This window comes from Tamandua tetradactyla, chromosome 12 (assembly GCF_023851605.1).
Source record: "Tamandua tetradactyla isolate mTamTet1 chromosome 12, mTamTet1.pri, whole genome shotgun sequence".
Classification (NCBI taxonomy): domain Eukaryota; kingdom Metazoa; phylum Chordata; class Mammalia; order Pilosa; family Myrmecophagidae; genus Tamandua; species Tamandua tetradactyla.
The window spans coordinates 93,194,067-93,216,609 of record NC_135338.1 but is presented as its reverse complement, the minus strand read 5'-3'; the positions used below and the strand labels follow the sequence as shown (position 1 = coordinate 93,216,609).

General features: G+C 40.0%; 2 protein-coding genes across 10 annotated transcripts in view; one reads left to right on the top strand and one right to left on the bottom strand.

Moving 5' to 3' along the window:
- Nucleotides 1-9,519, bottom strand: part of AKAP13 (A-kinase anchoring protein 13) — a 387,549-nt gene extending 378,030 nt beyond the window's left edge. For 7 of the 9 annotated variants that reach the window (XM_077124122.1, XM_077124126.1, XM_077124125.1 and 4 more), the window contains exon 1: nucleotides 9,188-9,519. The gene's annotated coding sequence lies outside the window, so the exon portion shown is untranslated. Of the gene's footprint in view, nucleotides 1-9,143 lie in introns of all 9 variants that reach the window. The other 2 variants (XM_077124123.1, XM_077124124.1) reach the window with 2 other exon arrangements.
- LOC143651472 (uncharacterized) lies at nucleotides 216-8,954 on the top strand. The gene is given in 4 exon segments (XM_077122327.1): nucleotides 216-561; nucleotides 564-679; nucleotides 3,767-3,871; nucleotides 8,604-8,954. Coding segments are annotated over 4 exon segments (918 nt in total).
- Nucleotides 9,520-22,543: the final 13,024 nt, after the last annotated feature.

Below are 22,543 nucleotides of genomic sequence, written 5' to 3'. Positions count from 1 at the left end.
TTATATCCCTACAAGTCATGTCCCATGTAGGGGAGAGGGTAGTGAGCTATGTGCAGAATTGGCTTAGAAAGAGAAGTGACATCTTAGCAACAGAAGAGGTTCTCTGGGGGGTGACTCTTAGGCATAATTAAAAGTGGGCTTGGCTTCAGAGCTGAATTCTTAAAACCTAAATCAAAGACATAACTACCACCTGACAGAGCCTACTTATGTATGAAATGCAGCTAACACATCAGCTGGACCTATTTCCCGAATGCAGGGTAACCCTTCTCTTATTTAAAGATGTAAAAAATGCTGGAGAGTTGAGAAAAAAGGCCATGGAAGGCACCACTGATGACTCGTTAATAAATCTTACGATTGTTGATCCATTCCAGATACTCGTGGTAGCAAACAAAGCAATTTATCTCTACAAACTGGGAAAAATAAAGAGACGAACTCTATCTACTGAAATTATTTTCAACCTTTCCCCAAATAACAATATTTCCAAGGCTTTGAAAAAATTTGGTATCTCAGCAAATGACACTTTAATTCTAACTGTATTGGTTTATGTTGAAGAGGGAGAAAAATAAATCAAGAAAATCTAATATCTCAGACATATAAACTCTCCTCACAAATAAAAAGTATTGGGACAGTATTGGATGGTATCATTTGTAGCACGTCAACAAAAGATGTTTTGCAAAATGTGAGAAATATTAACAAAAAATTCAATATTAAAAGAACATTGATTTTCTTTTCCTGATTTTAAAATTAAAATGTTCAATTGTAGAAAAATTTAAAAGCACAGAATAGTATTAAGAAGAAAAAAACACTCATTTTTTAATTTTAAGATAGTCACTTCTATTATTTGTTACTGCCTTCTAGCCTTCTATTTCTATTTAAATATATTTTAATTTTATATAATTGGACAAAAAAAAACTAAATTAGCTCTTGTCATTCCTTGCTTAAATACCTCAATTGCTTCCCAACATACTTAAAAGCCTATGTGATCCGGCTTCAGCCTATATATCTCTTATCACCAATAGTTCTCCTTGTTCACTTCATTGCAGATGTACTAGCTGCCCTGTTCCTACTCCCTCTGTACCTGACGTCCTTTTGCTGGGTACACAGGCCCCTGGATCTTCACGTGGCTTGCTCCCTACACTTCCCTCAGGCCTCTGCACAGACCCCTCCCCCTCAGAAAAGACTTGCTTAACTTCCCCAATCTAAAATCAAATATTTTGTTAATACTCTTTAACTTCTTCTCATATTTCATATTCACTCTAGAATTATTGCCACCAGACATCCCCTAAAATGCTTGTTTGTGTGTTCATTTTCTGCTTCCCCCATTAGAATGTCAGTCTGATGGCAGGAGCTGTATTTTATTTCTCACTAAATCCGCATCACCTAAAATACCTGACATATAGAAGGTGCTCAAATACTTGTTGAATAAACTGACAACCAACCATACAAAGCATATTATACACCCATGTTAAAAAAACTGAACTTCAGAGATAAATAACTACTTAAAACCAAAGAGCAAATAAGTAGCTAAGTGCATAAGAGTCAGTACTATCTACTGACTCACCACATCTTGGATCACAAAACTGAACTGCACAAATATGCTAAGGAACAAAAATGGAAAAGTATTTCTATGTGGAAGTTATCAGATCACAATGATCTTTCTCTTAATATTCATCACCATAACATTTCATTTCTTAAATTATGTATATACCATCGTCTCTTCAACTGGAGAATTACTACCGTGTTTGTATTCCCCACAGCATAAGGGCTGAGCTACACTCAGTAGACTTTTAACAAATGCTTCCTTAATATTTAAAACTCCAAAGAACTGGAGAATCATATAATGAGACGTTCAGCACCACCAATAAAGTATACACTTTTCAGGGACTTCAGGTTCCAACACCATGACAGAGTAACTGGAACCAGGCTTATCCTGCCACCCCACCCCCTCCAAAAACCGGACATAAATATGAAAATATATTAGGCATCATGTTTTAGACACTGGACAATAGGCAGCACAAGCAATCCCCAAGAGAAAGGAAACAAATGCTATGAGTCCTACAATTACACCAGCTTTCTGCCTGCAGGTACATTTGGGTCACAGAGCAACATGGGGAATCCCAAGCAGAGCACCGTCATTTTGCCAAGCTGAAAAGACAGACATAAGAGTTTGGGAAAGCTAAGGAGTCTTAAAATTGTAAAGTACAATAAAAGAGGAAGATGCATGAAGAAGGAGCTCCAAAAATCAGCACAGAGGCCCCTTGATTTTGAAAAACTTACTATTACTGAATAGTAAGCCAGGCACATATATTGTAAAAATCTATGAGGTTATATAAAAATGACCAGGTACTGTGAGCTAAATGGTCCCCACAGCTCACACAGGCTGGGAGACGTTCTTGTTCTAACCAGACGGAGTTGAGCATCCTCACTGGATAATCAAGTCTTCAGTGGAAACTACAGTGACTTCATGCCTTAGTAATGGTGTGGGGCAAGCCCTAGAGTCAAAGCTACTTTAGACCAACCCTTAAAAATATTTAAAAATAACCTTCAGAAGGTTCAAAGTTGCTACCAATACAAAATCCAATACTCTTTAAAGCAATGATTCTCAATCAGGGACGATTTTACTCCCAGAGGATAAATGGCAATGCCTGCAGATACATTTTGTTGTCAGAACAGAGAGTGGTGCCACTGGTATATAGCGGGTAGAGGCCAGGTATGCTGCTAGACATCATACAGTTCACAGAACAGTCAGCCACAATACTGTACTATCTAGACCAAAAAGTCAACAGTACCAACGCTGAGAAACTCTGTCTTAAGGAAGACAATAAAATCTAGTGCTCAATAACTTCAAATTCATCATGTCAAGAATCCAGTAAGAAATTATTGGACATCCAAAGTAAAAAAAAAATAAAATGTGACCCATGATGGGGGGGAAAAAGTCAATACAACTATAATTTATAAATTAACTATAAGATAAAAATTATAAATTTATATAATTTATATAAAAAATATGATCAGGAATTTTTAATGAACATAATGTAGACAGAAATGAAAGAAACATTCAGAAGCAAACTGAATCCAGTGACATATAAAAAGTATAATACATCATGACCAATTAAGGATTATCACAAGAATGCAAGGCTAATTCAACATTCAAAAATAAACTAATTCACCATATCAGCAGTTTAAAAAAGAAAAACCATATACTCATCTCCACAGATGCAGAAAAAACCTCTGAACGTAAATGGAGAATGGTTGAATATGAAGGGGCACAGGAGAATTTTGGATGATGAAGGAACTGTTCTATATCTTGTGTGATGCAGTGATTATATAATTATATGCATGTGTCAGAATTCACACAACATTATATTAACATGGGTGAATTTTACTGTATATAAATTACACGTTAATAGAAAATAACAATGTACTGCGTGAACACTGACTGATTTTACCCTGGTTCAAAATTTTTTAAAATCAACCACAAAAGATATTTGGGGAACAAACAGAAGTTGAATAAGCCCTGGATAATATTATAACTTCTTTTAATTTTCTTAGATGTCATAATAGTTGGCTATGGAGAAGAGAAGTCAGCAAACATTTTCTGTCAAGTGTACACAGTAAATATCTTACACTTTGTGGATCACAAGGTCTCCATTGTTAAATACTCTACCCTGCCAATTTTGCCACTGCAGCACCAAAGCAGCCTTAGACAACATGTAAAGAAATGAGCATAACTGTGCTCTAACAAAAACTTTATCTTCAAAAACAGGTAGCAGGCCAGATTTGGCCCATTGTCCGTAATTTGACAACTCCTAATGCAGACAAGACAACACTAAACTACAGTGACAGAAAGCAGACAGGTCGTTGCGTTAAGGTATCATAATAGAGTGAGGGGTCTGCCTGGAAAAGGGAACAAGGGAACTTTCCAAGAGTCCCAGAAATATTCTGTATCTTGACTGTGCTATTCATGGATATATTTGTCAAAACTCATCAAACTATATACTGAAAACGGGTATATTTTCCATATATAAATACCTCAATAAAAATACCTTTGTTTTTAAAAATGCACTCTTTCCAAACGACAGCATCAATAGTATGGAAAGCATGGCCCTTGGAGCCAAAATAATTGGAGTTTCAACTTCAGCATCATCGCTTACTATGTGACCATGCAAGTCACTTTTGGGCTCAAGTTCCTCATCCTAAAACACATTAATAATTTTCTGCCTCACAAGTTTGTTTTAAGAATTAAATAAAAACTACAGTTAAGACACATAGTATAACATCTGGCACAAAAGAGACAGGTTCCTCTGATTTGAGTAAATGAATTTTTTTTTTTAATTTAAGAAAATGATAGTACTAATACTGGGCAACTACATTAGCTTCTTTTGTACTCTTCTGAAATATTGTGAGATTTTCATCCAGTTTATTGTGGTTTCACCTGACTTCCAGTATAAGCTCCTACAATTCACAGTAACATGGTCTGACAACAAGCACTGTGAACTGAAATCTCTTTAGAGTTTAGAAAAATACTTGGTGACAAATATATTGTAAAAGGAAATATGAGAAGAGCCAAAAAGAAAAAGAAAAATATTAATTTTCTCAATTAAGGAGATCGGCAACAGAAATGGTATACTAAATTAATTACTTTTTATAAAGAAAAACCAGTAAAATTAGTTGGATGTATTCCCCTTTTCAACTAAGATTTGTATTTTACCCAAATCATTGGCCACTAAATAAAGGCAACGACACCACCACATAGCATTTCTACAGTGCTTTATCGCATGTGTTTCTCACAACAGTAGCATATGGTTGATAGAAAAGATTAATATTAAACTTGTCCCTTTTTTTAATGGAAGAATAGTAGGTCCAAGACAGATGAAGTGGCCTGCCCAATGTCACAGGGTAAATGGCAAACTTCGGATGTGAAATCAAATCTCTGGCTCAGTGTCGTGTTCTTTTTGTTTGTTTGGTTTTTTGTTTTTTTTTTTTTTATATTTAGTGTTACGTTCTTTTAGTAGAGATCACCTGGATTCTGTGAAAAGTCTTTAATTCCCTGCTGCTTTCCACAACGCAGCATTTTTATATTAAAAAAAAAGACTTATTACAATGTGGCATAGTTACTTAATTCCTAACCATTCAGGAATAAAGGCTATTTTGGATAATGGAGGCTATTTATAAGGCCAAGTATGGACTTATAATCCTAAGTGAAAATTAACAAAGAATTGACATCCAATAGAAGAGCCCACAGAATGACATAAATGGTAAATCACTCACATCTTTTCCTTTTTCCCCAACCCAATCCCCATACCCATACACACACACAAGCACACACTGTTATCTGCCTCCCCCAGGTTCAGAAGCCAGCTATGAATATGTAAAATGGTAAAGCACACCACTGTTCCACTCAATTATTCATATAATCACAGTATCTCACAGCACAAGGTCTGCTGGTCCATCCTCCCAACAAGAATGGGTTGTCTATTCATCTGTTATCATGGACTGTCTATTCATCTTCTACTCATGTCTCAATCAACCTATAGGTGAACTAGAAGACTATAAATCTGAGGACACATGAAGGAAATAACCTTCCTCTCACTAATAGCTTCCTGCTCTCTCCCCACTGTCAGCATTACGACTGCCTGACCAGGGAACACAGCTTTCAAAGGAACGCCTGACCCAACAGACAACCAAGCCCATTCAAGTGCACTTAAATGTAAACTTTAAAAGAGAGGGGCATCAAAAGCCCACATTTGCACATCTAGCTTTGTCGGGGATGTTTTTAACTCCTATCTGTGAGTCTGGTCAAATATAATCGATAAAAGGTTACTATAATCCTTAGGTGCTAATGTTTACCCTGATTTTATAAGAAAAATAATGGAAACATCAAATTCAATATATCTTTTACAGGTAAACAATTCTAGAATGCATCTATTCCACTATGTAATTTAGTAAGTATTCTAAACTGAGCTGGTATAACTGATTTCTATCAGTGCATTCTTCGGTAGATGGGGACATCTTCAAATAGGGGAAGTGAGTGATTTGTTCAGGTTTCTTAATTGTACAAACACTGTGCTAACACCCAGTCCAGTTCTACCGTAAGCCTGAGAAATGGAGTCATAATCCATACTTATTTTTTAAAACTAAGGCAAAATGAAGAAGGAAAGCTGCAACTTAAGTAACTCAGATAACCTATTAAAAGTGTTGAAAACAATCCATCAATCCCTCACCATTTTTCAAAACTATAGACCCAGAGAGTTCTCTTCTACCAAGCCGCTCCAAAACCCCATTCAAAGGAAGACTGACAGGTGGCTGAGAAGGTGAAACCACAATTGTTTCTATTCACTTTCAGTTCAATGAGTGTCTTTAAAAAAAAAAGTTGCAATTAGATTAAGAATTATATTTCTCACGAAGATTCTTTTTTTATAAATCGCAAAATTACTATATTCAGAAGCATCTGATTTTTAAGAACACTTATGGAATCATATAAAAAATGTATCAAAATTATCATCACAGCTACCAGGTAAGGGATACCTACTAAATGCTAAGCACAATACTACATACCTCACATCGTTTCATTTACTCCTAAAAACCTTATAAAGTATGTTACTACCCCTTAGCGAGTAGAAAACTGAGGCTCCAAGGGATTAAGCAATGCACTCAAGGCTATATAACTGGTCAACAGAAGTGTGAAGACCAAAATCTACCTCCTACCAAAGAGTGCACCTTCCTCTAAATTGTGTTCCTTACCCCATTTCACATAGCAAATACAGGCAGTGATGTGAGTGGATTGGTCCAGCAGTCGTAGTAATTTCACGGAAGAAAAAAAAAAGAAAAGATCTAAATCAGAATCACCTTTCAAATCCATAGCACACTATTTAAACCCTGTATTTTTTTTTTTCCAAGAAGTAATGAACAGATTAAAAAAGAAGAAAGGACAGAGCTTCTTTTAAAGGAAACTAAATATCTTCACAGGTCTACAAGTGAAGTGTCATTTTGGACAAGTCCCCAGAATTAGTGGTTGTCTCCCAAATACACTTAAGGCACATGTGCATTTTGCCACTAGCTAGTAAAAAGGACCTCCCCCAATTCAAACACATATTGAACACCTTCTGTGTTGCCTGCTGGTAGACATATAAAGCTAAATAAGGCCCATCACTTACCCTGAAGAAGCCATTAGACTAGAGCAGGGGTCCCTCTATACACATGTACAGCTACTATTTAGGCAAACAAATGAAGTGTGAGAAAATCCTAAAAGAAAAGTAGATGCAACATACTATAAGAGCCCAGAGGATGGAAGCAACTAACAGCTTGGCCTTCAGGTGACTCAGAAACAGTATTTGTTTACCTTATGCCCCTCCCTGACAACCTCTTCCAACTTCTGCCTTCTCATTGGCTGCATCCTCTGTGCTACCCGCCTACACACACACACACACACACACACACACACACACACACACACACACACACACACACACACACACAGCACAAAGAAAGCCTTAAGAACAAGGATGTGACTCCTAAAAGTGATTTTGCAGTTGTAATCTAAAGAACTGTGCTACCATCATTGCTAATGCAGTACTACCATCATTGTTAATGTAGTAACACTAAACTGTATACTTGAAAGTGGTTAACTGGGAAATATTACGATGTATGTGTTACCACAATAACTGTTTTAAGCACAATGCTAATTCTTAAAGAAATTTTGCTCCAGCTTCATCAAGTGAATAAAGCTGGTTTCCAATGCAAAACGAGGTCAAACCAGAAAGACCCAGGAGCACTTTCCTAATTTGAGAAAATTCAGCAGCCAAAGCAAACTGATATTTCTGAAAATTTTAATTTAGCACCTGGCAAAAGGATATATAACTGAAATTAATACATTCTGGTCATTTTGTTCCACTATGAATTGATAGATATTTAAACTAGTTCCATCTGGGAAATTTAAACAAAATTTTTCTCACATCATAAGCCAGATGAAATTAATTCAGGGGAATAAGTGCACCCAAAACTTGACAACAAGGCTAGAACTTAATGCAGTCTGCAAATCCCCAAGAGACCATGAAGGAATACTAGCACAGTAACACTGATTTCTCTCAACTGATCATAACTCTCTTACAAACTCGCAAAAAAAAAAAAGAACTTTCAAGAATTGCAGCATCGTCCCTGATCTGGCGAGCCAATGGTTTAGAAACACTGAATAAGCTGCTGCTTCTGAAAATAAAAGGCAGCAGGGAGGAGGTGGCTAAGAAAAAGCATTTATAGTTTAATTCTCTATGCCTGAGGCAATAAACTCTCAAAATAACTTTACTAAGTGCAAAAGTTAAGAATGAACATCAAAGTACTGCTCAATCCAGCTTCCACCATGAACCCCCGAACAGTCAGATCTAGAAATTTCTACGTGATGGAATCACTCCACTGTAAGAACTACTTCCCCCCTCCAAAAAAAAAATCTATCATTTCTTCTAAGGAAGAAAGCTGTTTGAGGATTTCCCTTTTTTTTTTTTTTTTTACTGTTGGCTTCGCAAAAAAGAAAAAAAGTGTCAGTGGGCCATATTTACAAAAATATGCTTAGTTTGGTTGCAAAATATGGCTGCACTTGAACTCGGTAGAAGTTGAGCCAGTCGGACGGTTCCCGCGGCGAGTTTCGCCCACGCGCGTCCCCTCCAGGCGCCCGTGTCCCGGCTGCGCCCCCGGGAGAACGCGTGCGGGGGGCCAGCGCCCCACGAGCTGACCCTCCGCGGTCGCCTCGCGGAGTCGCGTCCGAAACACTTGTCGGCGTGAGGAGTCGCGAGGCCGACAGAACCCGAGGCACCGGCGCGCCCCCGGGGCCCCCCCGCCGCTGCCCGCCCCAGGAGGGGGAAAGCCCGGGGCGAGGGCGGGGCGCAGGCCTTAGCGACCCGGCGGCATGGCCGCGCCCCCCAAGCGCGGAGCGGCGGCGGTCCCGACGGGCGGCTGCCTGAGAAGGCGCAACTCGGCCCGGAGCAGACAATGCCGGAGCAGCGCGGACGCCGCGCGCGGAGAGGTCCGCGGAGGCGGGCAGGCAGCCCGCGCACCCCGCGCCGCCCGACCCTCCCCCCGACCCCCGCCCCGACCCAGCGGCCCAGGGGGAGGGACCCCCGCTCCGCGCCCCCCGACCACCCCACACTCACATCACACAACTTCCCCAACTCCGCCAACTAAGTTGCGCTCTCACCGCGCGGCGCCCGGGGCTCTCCCACGGGCCGAGCCGGACAGCTCCACACCTTCGCCTCAGAGAAACACAACAGGCGGCTGCTCCCCCCGCTGCGACGGTGGTTGAAGCGGCACGAGCCGAGGAGAGGAGCGGACACGGCGGTCTCGAAGAGCCCAAGTACTTCACCGTAGCTGCTCCTGCTCTGCGTTGGTCCCGCACACAGCCTCAGCCCTCCTGCGCATGCGCCGCGAGCCACTCCAGGGTAGGAGGGGTCCCTGAGGAGGGCGGTAACTCCTCCAAGCCCTCCCGTGAATAAGCACCGAGCCCAGGGCCCCGAGCTAGGATTGCACGTCAGAGCTGCCCATCAAGATCCCTGAGACCAATAGGAAGTTACCTGGGCGGTGTGCTTGTTGCTAGGGGAGACTCAGGTTGACCGCGGCTGCTGGGCCGCAGCAAAGTGATCAAAGTGGAGTGGCTGCAGCGGCTGCTCTGGGAAATGCCCACCCACCCGGTCCCTGGAAATCCTCTCCGCCCTGTCTCCGGAAACCGCTCTTCCTGTGTGTGCCTGATGCTTACCTGAGCTGTAGGCACCTCCCACACATATAGATATGATTTACTCTTCTATTTTCCCCCTCTTGAAATCAGGAAGTGCTGTGTAGTCTTCTATGTGTCACCAGCGCTTAGGCGAATCGTTACTAAGTATGCAGCAAGTGTTAGTTGGATGGATGGATGGACAGACGGACGGACAGATGGAGCTATGGTGGGATCAGGATTGGAACAGTGCATTCCGGGAACTTTTGGCAACTCGATCACCACAAAATCATAGCCTTTGGGTCGGAAAGGACCTCAAATTATCTAGTGCTTTTGAGAAACAAAATGTGGTCACTCTACCAGTGGTGGCCCAGGAAAAAATATTAGTTGGTACACGAAGAAACTTCTGTATTTAGCTAATGTGTTTATTTCATTTGTATTAAGGAAAAACTATGCCTAACAGTCAAATCATTAGATCGAGTGAGAACATTGTAAAAAAAAAAAAAAAAAGTGAAAGAAAAATATTAACACAAAAGTATAGAAAAATATTAAATAAAAATATTATGTAAAAAAATGGAGGCACTTTATATGAAACTGATAGTGATTCACTGAAGAACAGTGGCTCCGTAGGGAAAAGGGTCCCCTACTGGCTGGGAAGAAGCAGGAGGGACCCCTGTGTGGTGCTGGAAATGTTCTATATCTTGATCTGGATGGTGATAATGCAAGTATATTCATAAGTAAAAATTCATCCAGTTGAGCACTTAAGATTAGTCCACTTTACAAACTTTACACATGTATTTTATACCACAGTTTTAAGAATACACTGGTTCAGCCCCAACCAAAACCATTCCTGCCGATCCTAAAGAACACCGAGGGCTTCACTGGAGAATCTACAACGGTTCCATGCACTAGGGTAACTTTCCAGAAACCTACAACCTCCAGATGGGTCCGTGAACCAGATAAGTCCTGAAATGCAGAGGGACCAGCCTCTCCAGCACATCAGCTAGTTCCATCTCCCTATCCCCTGTTATCAACAGCCTCTTCCAACATGAAAAGCTAGAATAGGGAAAGCCCAAATACCCCTAAACAGTGGGAGAAAGTTCAAAGGTGATGGTGGAATTATAACAGAGAAGGTAGAGTTTAACAAATGAATATGATTGCTGAATCATTATATTGATATTTCTTTTAGTCTCCAGTATCTCAGAGCAGTTAGAAGTAAAAACCTAAAATTGTGGAACTGTAACCCATACCAAACTGTGAAATCTGATCTAACTAAATTGTTGTGATATGTTTTGAAATTTATTGCTTTTTGGTATGCTATTTTTCACAAAAAAGAAAAAAAAAGTTGATTGTGATGATGAAAAAAGTGAAATTATTTCTATTATAAACATATCTAATTGTTGTAGAACTGTGACTATTCAGCCATTTAAAAAGCCTGGGTTTTAAATCTCCAAAAAAAAGAATATATTGGTTCAGGATATGGCAAATTAGACAGATAGATAGATAGACAGATGCAAATGACTGCATTTTGGGAAACCAGGGTTGGGGTAACTTCTCTACCAGAGACCAAATACCTGAGAAAGGGTCATATAACTACTTCCTAATCTGTGTTGGATACTTCCATTGTTAGATGGCACTAAATCTTAGACACAGCACTAAATCTTAGACACGCCCCTAAGGCTGAGTGGAAATCTGCTTCCCCCTAAGTAGACCTGGTTCTTACCTCTGTGTTCTTAGTTCATCCTCACAGAATGATAAAAACCAAGGCTGAACACCCCCAGTTCCTTTATCTATTCTTCGTGTGAAATTGTTTCTGGACCCCACACTGTGCTCAGTCTTTAAAAGGTGGCTCAGAAGGAAGATACCCCTGGATTCTGGTCTTGACTCTGCCACCAAGAAGTTAACAGTAGCAGGTCATTCCTCCTACCAGAATCTCAGTCTCCTATAAAGCAAAGGGCCTAAGAAAATCACTTAGACCCTAACATCTAATAATTCCATGGCCTTCTGTTAGAGCCTGGGCAGTCTGTTATAGAGGCAGGAGCAAATGTGAACATGTCATCTTTCTAGTGACCACAGACAACACCATTCCCTGAGCCCCTGCCCCCATCTTGGCAGAATTTATACCTTCTCGTTGGGCTACAGAAAACCCAGCACTTTTTGAAGTTCACTGTGCCTACGAATTACTTGGGAGGGCTTGTTTAAATGTGGATTTGACTTGGTGGGTCTGGGGTGGTGTTTTAGTTTGCTAATGCTGCCAGAATGCTATATACCAGAAATGGATCAGCTTTTATAAAGGTAATTTATTAAGTTACAAGTTTAAGACCATAAAAATGTCCAAACTAAGGCATCCAGAGAAAGATACCTTGACTCAAGAAAGGCTGATAGCGTCTGGAACACCTCTGTTAGCTGGGAAGGCACAGGGCTGGCATCTGCTGGTCCTTTGGATTCTGGTTTCAAACAGCTTTTCCAGGTACATTTTCTTTCTGCATCTCCAAACATCTCTGTCTGGGTCAGCTTTGAGCTTTTTCCAAAATGGTTCCGTCTAAAAGGACTTCAGTAAATGCATTAAGACCCACCTTGACTGGGTGAAGACACATCTCCATGGAATCTACCTAATCAAAAGGCTCCACCCACAATTGGGTGGGTCACATCTCTACAGAAAAAAACTTAATCAAAAAGATCCCACCCAAACAATAACTCTGCCTCCACAAGATCGAACTAGGAAAAAGAACATTGCTTTTCTGAGGTACACAAAAGCCTCAAACCAGCACAGGTGGGATCTGGGGATTCTATAGTTCTAGCAGGCTCTTAGATGATACTGACACTGTCTGGGACCCCATTTTGAGAACTGAGGGTCTACTCTAAGTTTCCCAGACAGCAGAGCCTCAGCTCAAATGTCCCTCCTCAGAGAAACCTTCCTTGACCAGCCAGTCCTAATCCCTCTTGTTCCTATTACTTCAATTTTTTCATAGCATTTATCCCAATCAGAAAGTACCTTATTTATTTTGTCTGTGTTTATTGACTATTTCCCCCACCATAATGTAAGCTCCCTGAAGCCTGTTTTGCTTGCCTCTCCCACTCCCCTGCACCTATAACAGTGTCTGCTGCACAACAGGGCCTCCATAAAAGCTTTGCAAGAAGGAACGTGTGCAGAAGGCCACTGAGGCGCCCTCAAACTGAGTGTTCCTAATACTAAAGATTTGTTCTCCAGAAAGTCACCCATATCTCTATACAATGTGCCCCATTTTACCAGAAAAAAATCTCAGGTTGAACAATTTTCTCACTTTCCCAGAGTGAACTTACAAGCCAGGAAAGATGCCAGGACTTTATCAAGCAATGGCAGGAATTTGTAACTCTGAATTACCACTCTAGTTGACATGTCTCTCCATGTCGACTAGACATGCATTCTGTAAAATATAAAAGGATAAAAATGTAGCAAGGATATAACCCCATTTTACAGCAATCCCTGGCAATGTGAAGACAGAGAAAAAACAAAATGAATACACTTGTAAGAATACACATTTCCCTTGAAACTCATGGTTCTTGAAAGTCCCAGTGCCTCTTCTTTCACAGCAGTGGACATTTCGTTGCTTTTGTGGTAGACATACTGCCCCGATGTCACTTTGAGGGAACTTTTGCCTCCAGGGCCTCGCTTAGCATGAAGTCAACTCCACCATAATTCCATGGCCTCAGCACGCAATCCAGTCCTGTGCCAATCAATGTATTCTATCCATAAGAAATGGTAATTAGTTCAGACTTGGGCACATGACCCCAAACCGGCCAGTCAGGGGCAACAGGAATAGATTCTACCCTCTGTTTGAGCTATCAGGGAAGCAGACCTAGTCTTTCTCAACTGGAACTTCAAAGGATATGCTTGTCATCCCTCTTGTCACCATGAGAAAAGAACCTTCCTGAAAGAATGGAGCCAGCACAGTGGAAAGGTGAGCAAGAGGAAGACAAACATCTTGGTGACATTTTTGATTGCTAAATCCAGACACACCTGAAGCTAGAACAACATGGTGACTTTCAATCATGTAAATCAATAAAGCTTGTCAGAGTGCAGGTATCTATCACTTGTAGCCACTAGATCCTAATTGATACACTATCTGTGCTGGTTTGAAACTGTTATGTACCCCAGAAAAGCCATGTTCTTCTAATCCATGCTTGTTCATGCAGACCTATTGTTGGATGGGCTCTTTTGATTAGGTGGTTTCCATGGAGATGTGACCCACCCAGTTCATGGTGAGTCTTAATCCTTTACTGGAGTCAAATTTTGAGAGGACACAGAGTACAGAGCTCAGAGACATTAAGGAAGAGAAAAGAAACACCCAGAGACTTGTTTTTTTTCTCACGCAGAGACTTGGAGACAGAGACAGAAATGTCCTGGGAGAAACAAGCAAGGACCTGCAGAAGCCCAGAGACATTTTGGAGGAAGGACCAGCAGACGTGGCCATGTGCCTTCACATGTGACAGAGGAACCCTGGATGCCATTGGGCTTTCTTCAGAGTCAAGATAGCTTCCTCTTGAGGCCTTAATTTGGACATTTTCATGGTCTTAGAACTGTAAATTTGTAAACTAATAAAGCCCCTTTGTAAAAGCCAACCCATTTATGGTATATTGCATTCTAGCAGCTTTAGCAAACTGAAATACCATCCATGAGCTGACGATTCCCCATCAGTGCTCTTGTCTGTTTCTCAATTCATTCAGCAAATATCTATTAAAAGTTTATTGTGTGCCAGTGTTCCAGTTTGCTAGCTGCTGGAATGCAATATACCAGAAACAGAATGGCTTTTAAAAGGGGAATTTATTAAGTTGCAAGTTTACAGTTCTAAGACTGTGAAAAATGTCAAATTAAAGCAAGGCTATAGAAATGTCCAATTTAGGGCATCCAGGGAAAGACACCTTGGTTCAAGAATGAGTCCAATGACGTTCTTGAACTCTAAAAAATTCAACTGGAAAGGCACATAGTGGACATGTCCTTGTGTGCTAGCTTTCTCTCTAGGCTTCTTGTTTCATGAAGCTCTCCCATGGGCGTATTGCATCTTCATCTCCAAAGGTCTCTGGCAGCGTGGGCTCTTGTGGTTTTCTTGGCTCTCCCATGGCTCTGATGGATCTCCCCAAAATTTTTCCTCTTTTAAAGGATTCCAGTAAATCCAGTAATCAAGACTCATGTGGAATGAGTGGAGTCACATCTCCCTCTAATCAAAGGTTAATACTCACAATTCGGTGAGTCACATCTCTGCGGAGATAATCTAATCCAGTTTCCAACCTACAGTACTGAATAGGGATTAAAAGAAAAGGCTGCCTCCACAAAATGGATCACGATTAAAACTTGGCTTTTCTAGGGCACATAATCCTTTCAAACCAGCACAGCCGGTAACTAGGCTTGTTTCCGGGGCTACAAATGAACGAGATTCTGGCCCTCAAGGAACGCACAGTCAAATGAGGGAAATAGGCAAGCAAACCAGCAAGAAATGGAATGTATATGTATTCTTAAAGAGGTGAAAAGGGGCACAGAGGAGGAGCACTTTTCTCAGGGAGTGGACAAAGGTCAAGGAAAGCATCCTGAAGAATGTGATAGCTGAGCTGAATCATGGAAGATAATCACAGTAAGCCAGGTTAAAAACGGTGATATCACTTCTAGCCACTAGATCCTAATTGATACGCTATCTGTGCTGGTTTGAAACTGTTATGTACCCCAGAAAAGCCATGTCGTTTAGGGGATCTGGGCGTGTGTGCACAAGTCTAAAGGATATTTCCAGAAAAGAGGAGAGCAAATTCAAAAACATGGGCATATCAGGAACACAACATACAAATGAAGCTACAGAGGAGAAGGGGTAGGAGGTGAAGCTAGTGGAGGGTAACTGGGGTCAGGTAGTGAAAGGGCCTGGTATGCTGCCATGCTAAGGATGTGCCCTTTATTCTGAGGGGCCAAGATGAACCCTCAAAAGGTTTTAAGCAATGGAACAACGATGAGAACAGATTTTCATCTCAGAAGGATCATCCTAGCACCATGTGCTTAGGCTAGATTTAAGTGGGGTTGAGAGAGGAAGGCAGGGGAATCTCTAAGAAAAACATGGTTCGGGGTAGGAGACTTTTCAGTTCAAAGATAAATTTTTATTTTTTGGGTGGCAGAGGGAAACTTCCTTCTCTGATGTCAAGCCCAATGTTGTCCAGTAAAAATACAATATGAATACTTTAGCAATAGAAATACTAGTTAGAAAATTTTAGAAAAGTCCTAGGTACTCAGCATTCCCTAAGACTATTGCAAATTATGTACCTCTGTTTTAATTACATTTTTGGTTGTTTGGTGCTGACACGTAGGTATATAATTGATTTTTGTACGTTGATTCTGTTAGCTACCATGTTGCTCTACCTAGTATTATTCCTATTAGTATGTGTGGATCCTTGGGTTTTCTGCGCGAATGGTCATGCCACCTGCAAATAAGGCTCATTGTATTGCCTCCTAGAAAAAGTGAATTCATACAAGAAATTAACAAATATATATATATGAGCCACATATATAATTAAAAATTTAAAGAAGTAGGCACATTTAAAAGGTAAAAAGAAACAAGTGAAATCAATTTTAATAATATAACCTATCACATCCCAGATATCATTCCAACTTGTAATTAATACAAAAAATGTATTAATGAGGTATTTTATATCTTTTTATCATACTAAGTCTTTGAAATAATCCAGTCTATATTTTACACCTAGACTATATCTCAACTTTGGCTAGCCGTATTTTGTGAGCTAAAATCCACTCATGGCTTCTGGCTACTGTACTAGACAGCTCAGATCTACTTGACTGATTGTGATTCAGAACCAAACCTCCATCTGAGGACTTGTTCCAAACCTCAATATGCACCCAGGGCCATAATCTCTGCACTGTACCTATGTCACATGGTTTATCTCATTTACTCTTCACATCAACCCCAAGCTGGCACTTTTCTCCACCTTCCCCAAGTAACACAGGTTTGCAGAGACTAACTTTTTCAAATCACACAGGTACTGCTTGGCACAGCTTATCTCCTAGGAATTGAAAATTAGGGGAAAGTCACCAAATCCAATTTAGACGTACATGCTAACTAGGTCCTCCCTTACTTGGGCTCTCTTACCTCTTCCCCTGTCCTTCTCCATCGAGAACATTGAGTGCTCAGCCTGTCCACTGATTAGGTGCTTAGTAAAGAGCTGCTTAAGCAGCCAATCCCTTGTTCAGAACATATTCCTATAATGCATTTCAGGAATTCTTCAGGCACAGACTAAACAATGTCAAAGAAATTGATTAGAGTTATATGCTGAATTATTGTTAAATGCACAGTAAATGATGTTTATCTTTGTTATTATTACCAGGTCAGATGAACATTTTTAGCATTTTTGGGGACGTTGATGAACATTCATTGAAGTAGTCCTGCAGAACGATTGTGCTGGTTTATATCCCTGCTATCAATGCCTAGCAACTCTGATTTAAGTCCTATTAAACCGAAAGATCAGGGCCTTAGAATAGCCAGGGCTGGTTTTGGATCCTGGATGCTCAAATTCTTTGCCTGTAAAGGGATCACTCCCTTTGCTATGACATACATAAAATAACATATGCATAACCTTTGGTACATTGATATGATGAAAGTGCTTTGTACACTTTAACTCCCTCTCACTTCACATTTACAGATAGAAAGATTAAAGAAACAGTCTAGGAATAGATATGATTTTGCAGGAAAAAGTAATATTAGAGAAATACAGGGAAACCTACACCCAGTTACAATTGTAACAGAGAATTTCCAACAGAAAATGGGTAATGCCATGTACTGACCTCACCAATAAGTGTGGCAGCCACCTAGTCTCCTGCCCCCAGGGGCGTTCCCAGTCTTTAATTAGCACATGCCAGATGTACCACTTAGTAATAGAACAATTTATTTAATTTCTAAAACACTTGCTTTTCTCTATAATGACCCTTCCAGCAATAGATTTACTAGACAGCTGCTCATGGGACCAAATTAAGCTTCTAAAGTCATTATATTTCCAGTGATCAAAAGGTTAAGGATGTCTAGGTTGATGGAAGAGAAGGAATCATAAAAACCTCTGGATTAAGGGATCATCCCGGACTCAGATGAAGTTATTGCCATATTTCTCAGTCCGGAGTAAAAGGGAATTTAATTTTAGGGACTCAAAAGTGTTCAGAGATTTTTTCCTACCTGCCCCAATAACTAAAAAGAGAAAAGCAGAATCTCTTTTTGGAGGCAATATCATCTTTTCCTTTAAACAGGTTCCAGTTTGAAGGAGAAGGGGACTGTTATTCTGATTCCAGAGAGATTTATGGGCTGGCTTGAGTACAACGTATTTCATCCTATTGCTGTTCTCTTTATACCCAGCATTTTCCAGTTTATTCAGCTGCTCTCATAATTATCCCCAATTACTTATAATGGCAAGTTTCTGAAGCTGGAGTTAGAGAAACACCATGTTTTTGAGCCCTAAACACTATTTGATAGAAATGGACTCAAACAACTCATATGAGAGCCAAACTCAGGTTTTCTTAGGCAGATCTTATGAAACATTTTTCATCTTTCATATATTGTTTTCAGCAAAAGGACAAGGAGTTTGCACTATTAAAGAGGAGAAATATTTATTTCCATGCAACTGTTACCAATAACTGCAGTTTCAGCACAATTTAAACCAGTGTTTCAGTTTGCTAAAGCTGCTGGCATGTAACATGCCAGAAACGGATTGGCTTTTACAATTATTAACTTATAATCTACAGTTCTTAGGCCATGAAAATGTCCCAATTAAGGCATCAACAGGATGATACCTGGACTCTGAAGACAGGCTGCTGGCATCCAGGACACCTGTCACATGGGATGGCACATGGCAGGCATCTGCTCGTCCTTCTCTCATGGGTTTCATTGCTTTCAGCTTCTGTTTCCAGTGGCTTCCTCTCTATTTTCTGTGGGTCCTCGCATAGCTCCTCTGGGGCTTTTTCCTCTCAAGTCTCTCTGCGTTTTCTGTTCTTTATCCTCTTGTAAAGGACTCCAGCAAAATAATTAGGACCCCCCTTGAATGAGGTGGGTCACATCTCAAATTTCAATAACCTAACCATAAATCCCACCCACATTAGCTTCCTTGGAACATTAATCCTTAGAGCCAATCCTGAGAGAAAACATGATCTAGTCAAATGAATACAAGAAGTACTTTATAGTCTATATTCTTATCCTCTTGAGGATTCATATGCATAGTAGCATCACATTTTAAGGCCCTGAGAAGTCCTGCAATAGAGCAAACTGTTTGGCTTTGTTTCATCCTATGTTTCTCAAACATATTTTAGAATGAAACCGATATCTCTTAGAAAATTCACTAATATCTCATATCACACTAAGGATAAATTTTGGGAAACACTGCTTGAAGCCATTCAACTCATCTTCCAGAATGAGCAGAGTAGAAGTCTGGATCCTGAAGTATCACTTACCATTTACCCACTTCACCATCATTTACCGTTTCTACTTCAAAGGGCCTAATTCCTTAGGCAAGAAAGGAAAACAGATGTTTCCTAAATCTCATCTCTAGCCTGATCACTCCTTTGAGATTTCAACCTGCATTCCCACCCACCACAAGCATAGCTTCATCTAGCTGTTCTGGAAAACCACAAAACTGATACCAAAAGTGAGCTCACCTTTCCTCCCTCAATTACTCCGTTTCCTGCTTTCCTTCTTCCTCAATTCCATCTAGTCATTTCCCACTCTCTGCCATTTTATTATACTATAAACTCTTTTACAAGTCAAGGACAAGTTTTCTCTCCCCACTTCTCTTCCCATTCACCAACTTTTGACTGAACAATTGCAATTGTTCCTTACCTCCAATATCTCACAACTAGACCATATTTCTCTGTACTGAAGAATGATTTTCCTAAAGCACAATTTTGCCCTCCAGCCTCTGATTCTCAGTCTCCAGTTTCCTCACTCTGCCCAGGTAGGAGGTCAGGTGATTGTTCAGGACCTCCATGGTCTCCTTCTCATCCTTGCCAGACTCCCAGCCATCCCGCCGACCAGGCCCCTGGACCCCCAGCCACCCCGGGAGCTAGAGGAGTGAGACAATGAGATTCAGAAGCCTGAGCCACCGGCAGTCATATAGATGCTGGCTGTACTGCTGGCCGGCCGGACCCAATGGCTGGGCAACTGGATGGAGCCCAGGGAACAGTAGTTGGTGGAGAAGGTGGTGGAGCAGATGGTGAAGCTCATGTTGTCTGGGGAGGAAGGCAAGAGGCCAGGAATCAGGATATGGCCACAGATTCCCGAATATAGACTTTTAAAACATGATCCTAAATATGCTCAAAGGGCTATAGGAAAACATGGACAAAGAACCAAAGGAAATCAGGTAAATGATAGGTAAACACAAAGAGAAGATCAAAAGAGAGATGAGAATTATGAAAAGGGAAAAAACAGAGCTGATGGTCAACAGTAACAGAAATTTAAAATTCCACGGAAAGGTTCAATAGCAGATTGTAGCTAGCAGAAGAAAGAATCACAGAACTTGGGAACAATAAGATTGAAATAATTCATTCTGAGGAGCAGAAAAGAAAAAGAATGAGGAAAATGGAACAGAGCCTAAGGGGCCTGTAGGACACCACCAAGTATACCAATATACACATTGTGGGAACCCCAGAAGGAGAAGAAAGAGAGAAAAGAGCAGAAGGAATACTCAAAGAAAAAATGGATGAAAACTGGCCAAATTTAACAAAAGACATGAATATACACATCTAAGGCACTCAACAAACTCCAAACAGAATAAACCCAAATAGACTTATATCAAAGATAAAGAAAAAATTCTGAAAGCCACAAGTGAGCAGCAACATGTCACATACATTGTATGCTCAATAAGATTAAGTGCCAATTTCTCATCACAAACCATGGAGACAAGAAGGTAATGGGATGGCATATTTAAAGTGCTGAAAGCAAAAACATTGCCAACCAAGAATTCTATATCCAGCAAAACTGGCTCTCAAAAATGAGGGCGAGAGTAAGACATTCCCAGATAAATAAAAGCTGAGGGAGTTCATCACCACTAGACTGGCTTTATAAGAAATGCCAAAGAGAGTTTTACGGGTTGAAAGGAAAGGAGATCAGACAATAGATTGAAGCCATATGAAGAAATAAGTATCTCCAATGAGAATAATGATATGTATAAATATACATATTAATGAATTTTTTGTTTGTGACTCCACTTTTTACTTCCTACAGGATCTAAAAGGCAAATGCATAAAATATAATGTCAGTGCCTTTGAACTCACAATGTATCAATAAATATTTTGTAACAAAAACTACATAAAAGGGTATAGGAACATAGTTTGTGTATACTATTGAAGTTAAGTTGGTATCAAAGTAAAGGAGGTGGTTATAGATTTAGGATGTTAAATTTGAGCTCCATAGTAACTACAAAGAAAATATTGAAGAATATCCAAATTCTGAGAAATAGAAATTAAAGTGTAGGTTGTGGGGTTGAACAGGTGGATGAAGGTGGTTAATGTGTAATGAGTCCAGGGTTTCTGTTTGGGGAGATGGAAAAGTTTTAGTAATGGAAGGTGATAAGGATACACAAAATGGTAAATGTGATTAATCTCATTGAAAGGTACGCTTGGGTGTGGTTGAGGTGAGAAAGCTCATTTTATATATATATATATTATATATATATATATATATATATATGGTCCCCTCCAAATTTAAAAATTAACAATAAGAAAAAACAACTAAAGAGGAAATGACAACTAAAAGCAATACATGATTCTGGATAGGATTTGGCAAGGGAGGAGAAAAGGCTCAAAAAGGGACATTATTGAAACATACGAAAAAATTGGAATGTAGATTATAAGCTTTGTAGCAAATATTAAATGTATTGAACTTGATTACTACACATAAGCTTTATATAAGTGCATATCCTTGTACTTAGGAAATATACGTGGCAGTATTAAGTATTCAAGAGCATGATGTACACAACCTATACTCAAGTATTCAGAAAATGGATTAATGGATGGCAGATAGATAGGTAGGTAGGATGATATGGCAAAATGTTAAAACTGGTAGAACTGAGTATCAGGGGTATATCAGAGTTCTCTGTATGGGATTTGTGTCATTTTTGTAGCTGTCCTGTAAGTTTGAAAGTATTTCAAAATAAAAAGTTAAAATAAATAGAACATGTCCATGATACCCAAAGGTTCTCATATAACAGTCAATTCCCACCTCCAATCATGACCCCATGCACTCACTGGGGTCTATCTTTCTATCACTCTAGATAAGATTTGTCTTCCTGAGGGTTTCTATAAATGGAATTACAGGTATACATCTTTGGCAATTGTATTAGTAATGTATTGCCATGTCACAAATTACCCCAAACTTAACATCTTAAAAGTGCGAACATTTGTCACATTACAGGAATCTGCAAGTGGATTAGATGGGTGGTCCTGCAGTTAACCTGTCACATGGGGCTCGTTAGTAGAGAAACTGGACAACCACAACCAAGGATGTTAGATGCACACAGTTCTGACGGGGAGAGCTAAGATCAGGGAGTGGTTCTAAGAAGCAATTCTACTAAAAAACATGGAAACAGGAGTAATTTAAATGCATGATTTTGACTCCAAATTGTCATTTAGCATGTGTTGCATCTTAGCATATAAAAACTGTCATCCCTCACCCTATAGAATGTTAAATTGATATCCAAGATAGTCAAAGCCTCCTGTAATTCAATATCCCACTATTTTCTGGTTGTACCAAAAAATAAACAACCAGCAGATAATTTACCGTCTTAAAAATATATATTTACACTTAAAAAATGGGATGAGTCGGAATTTCAGTCTCCTTAAAA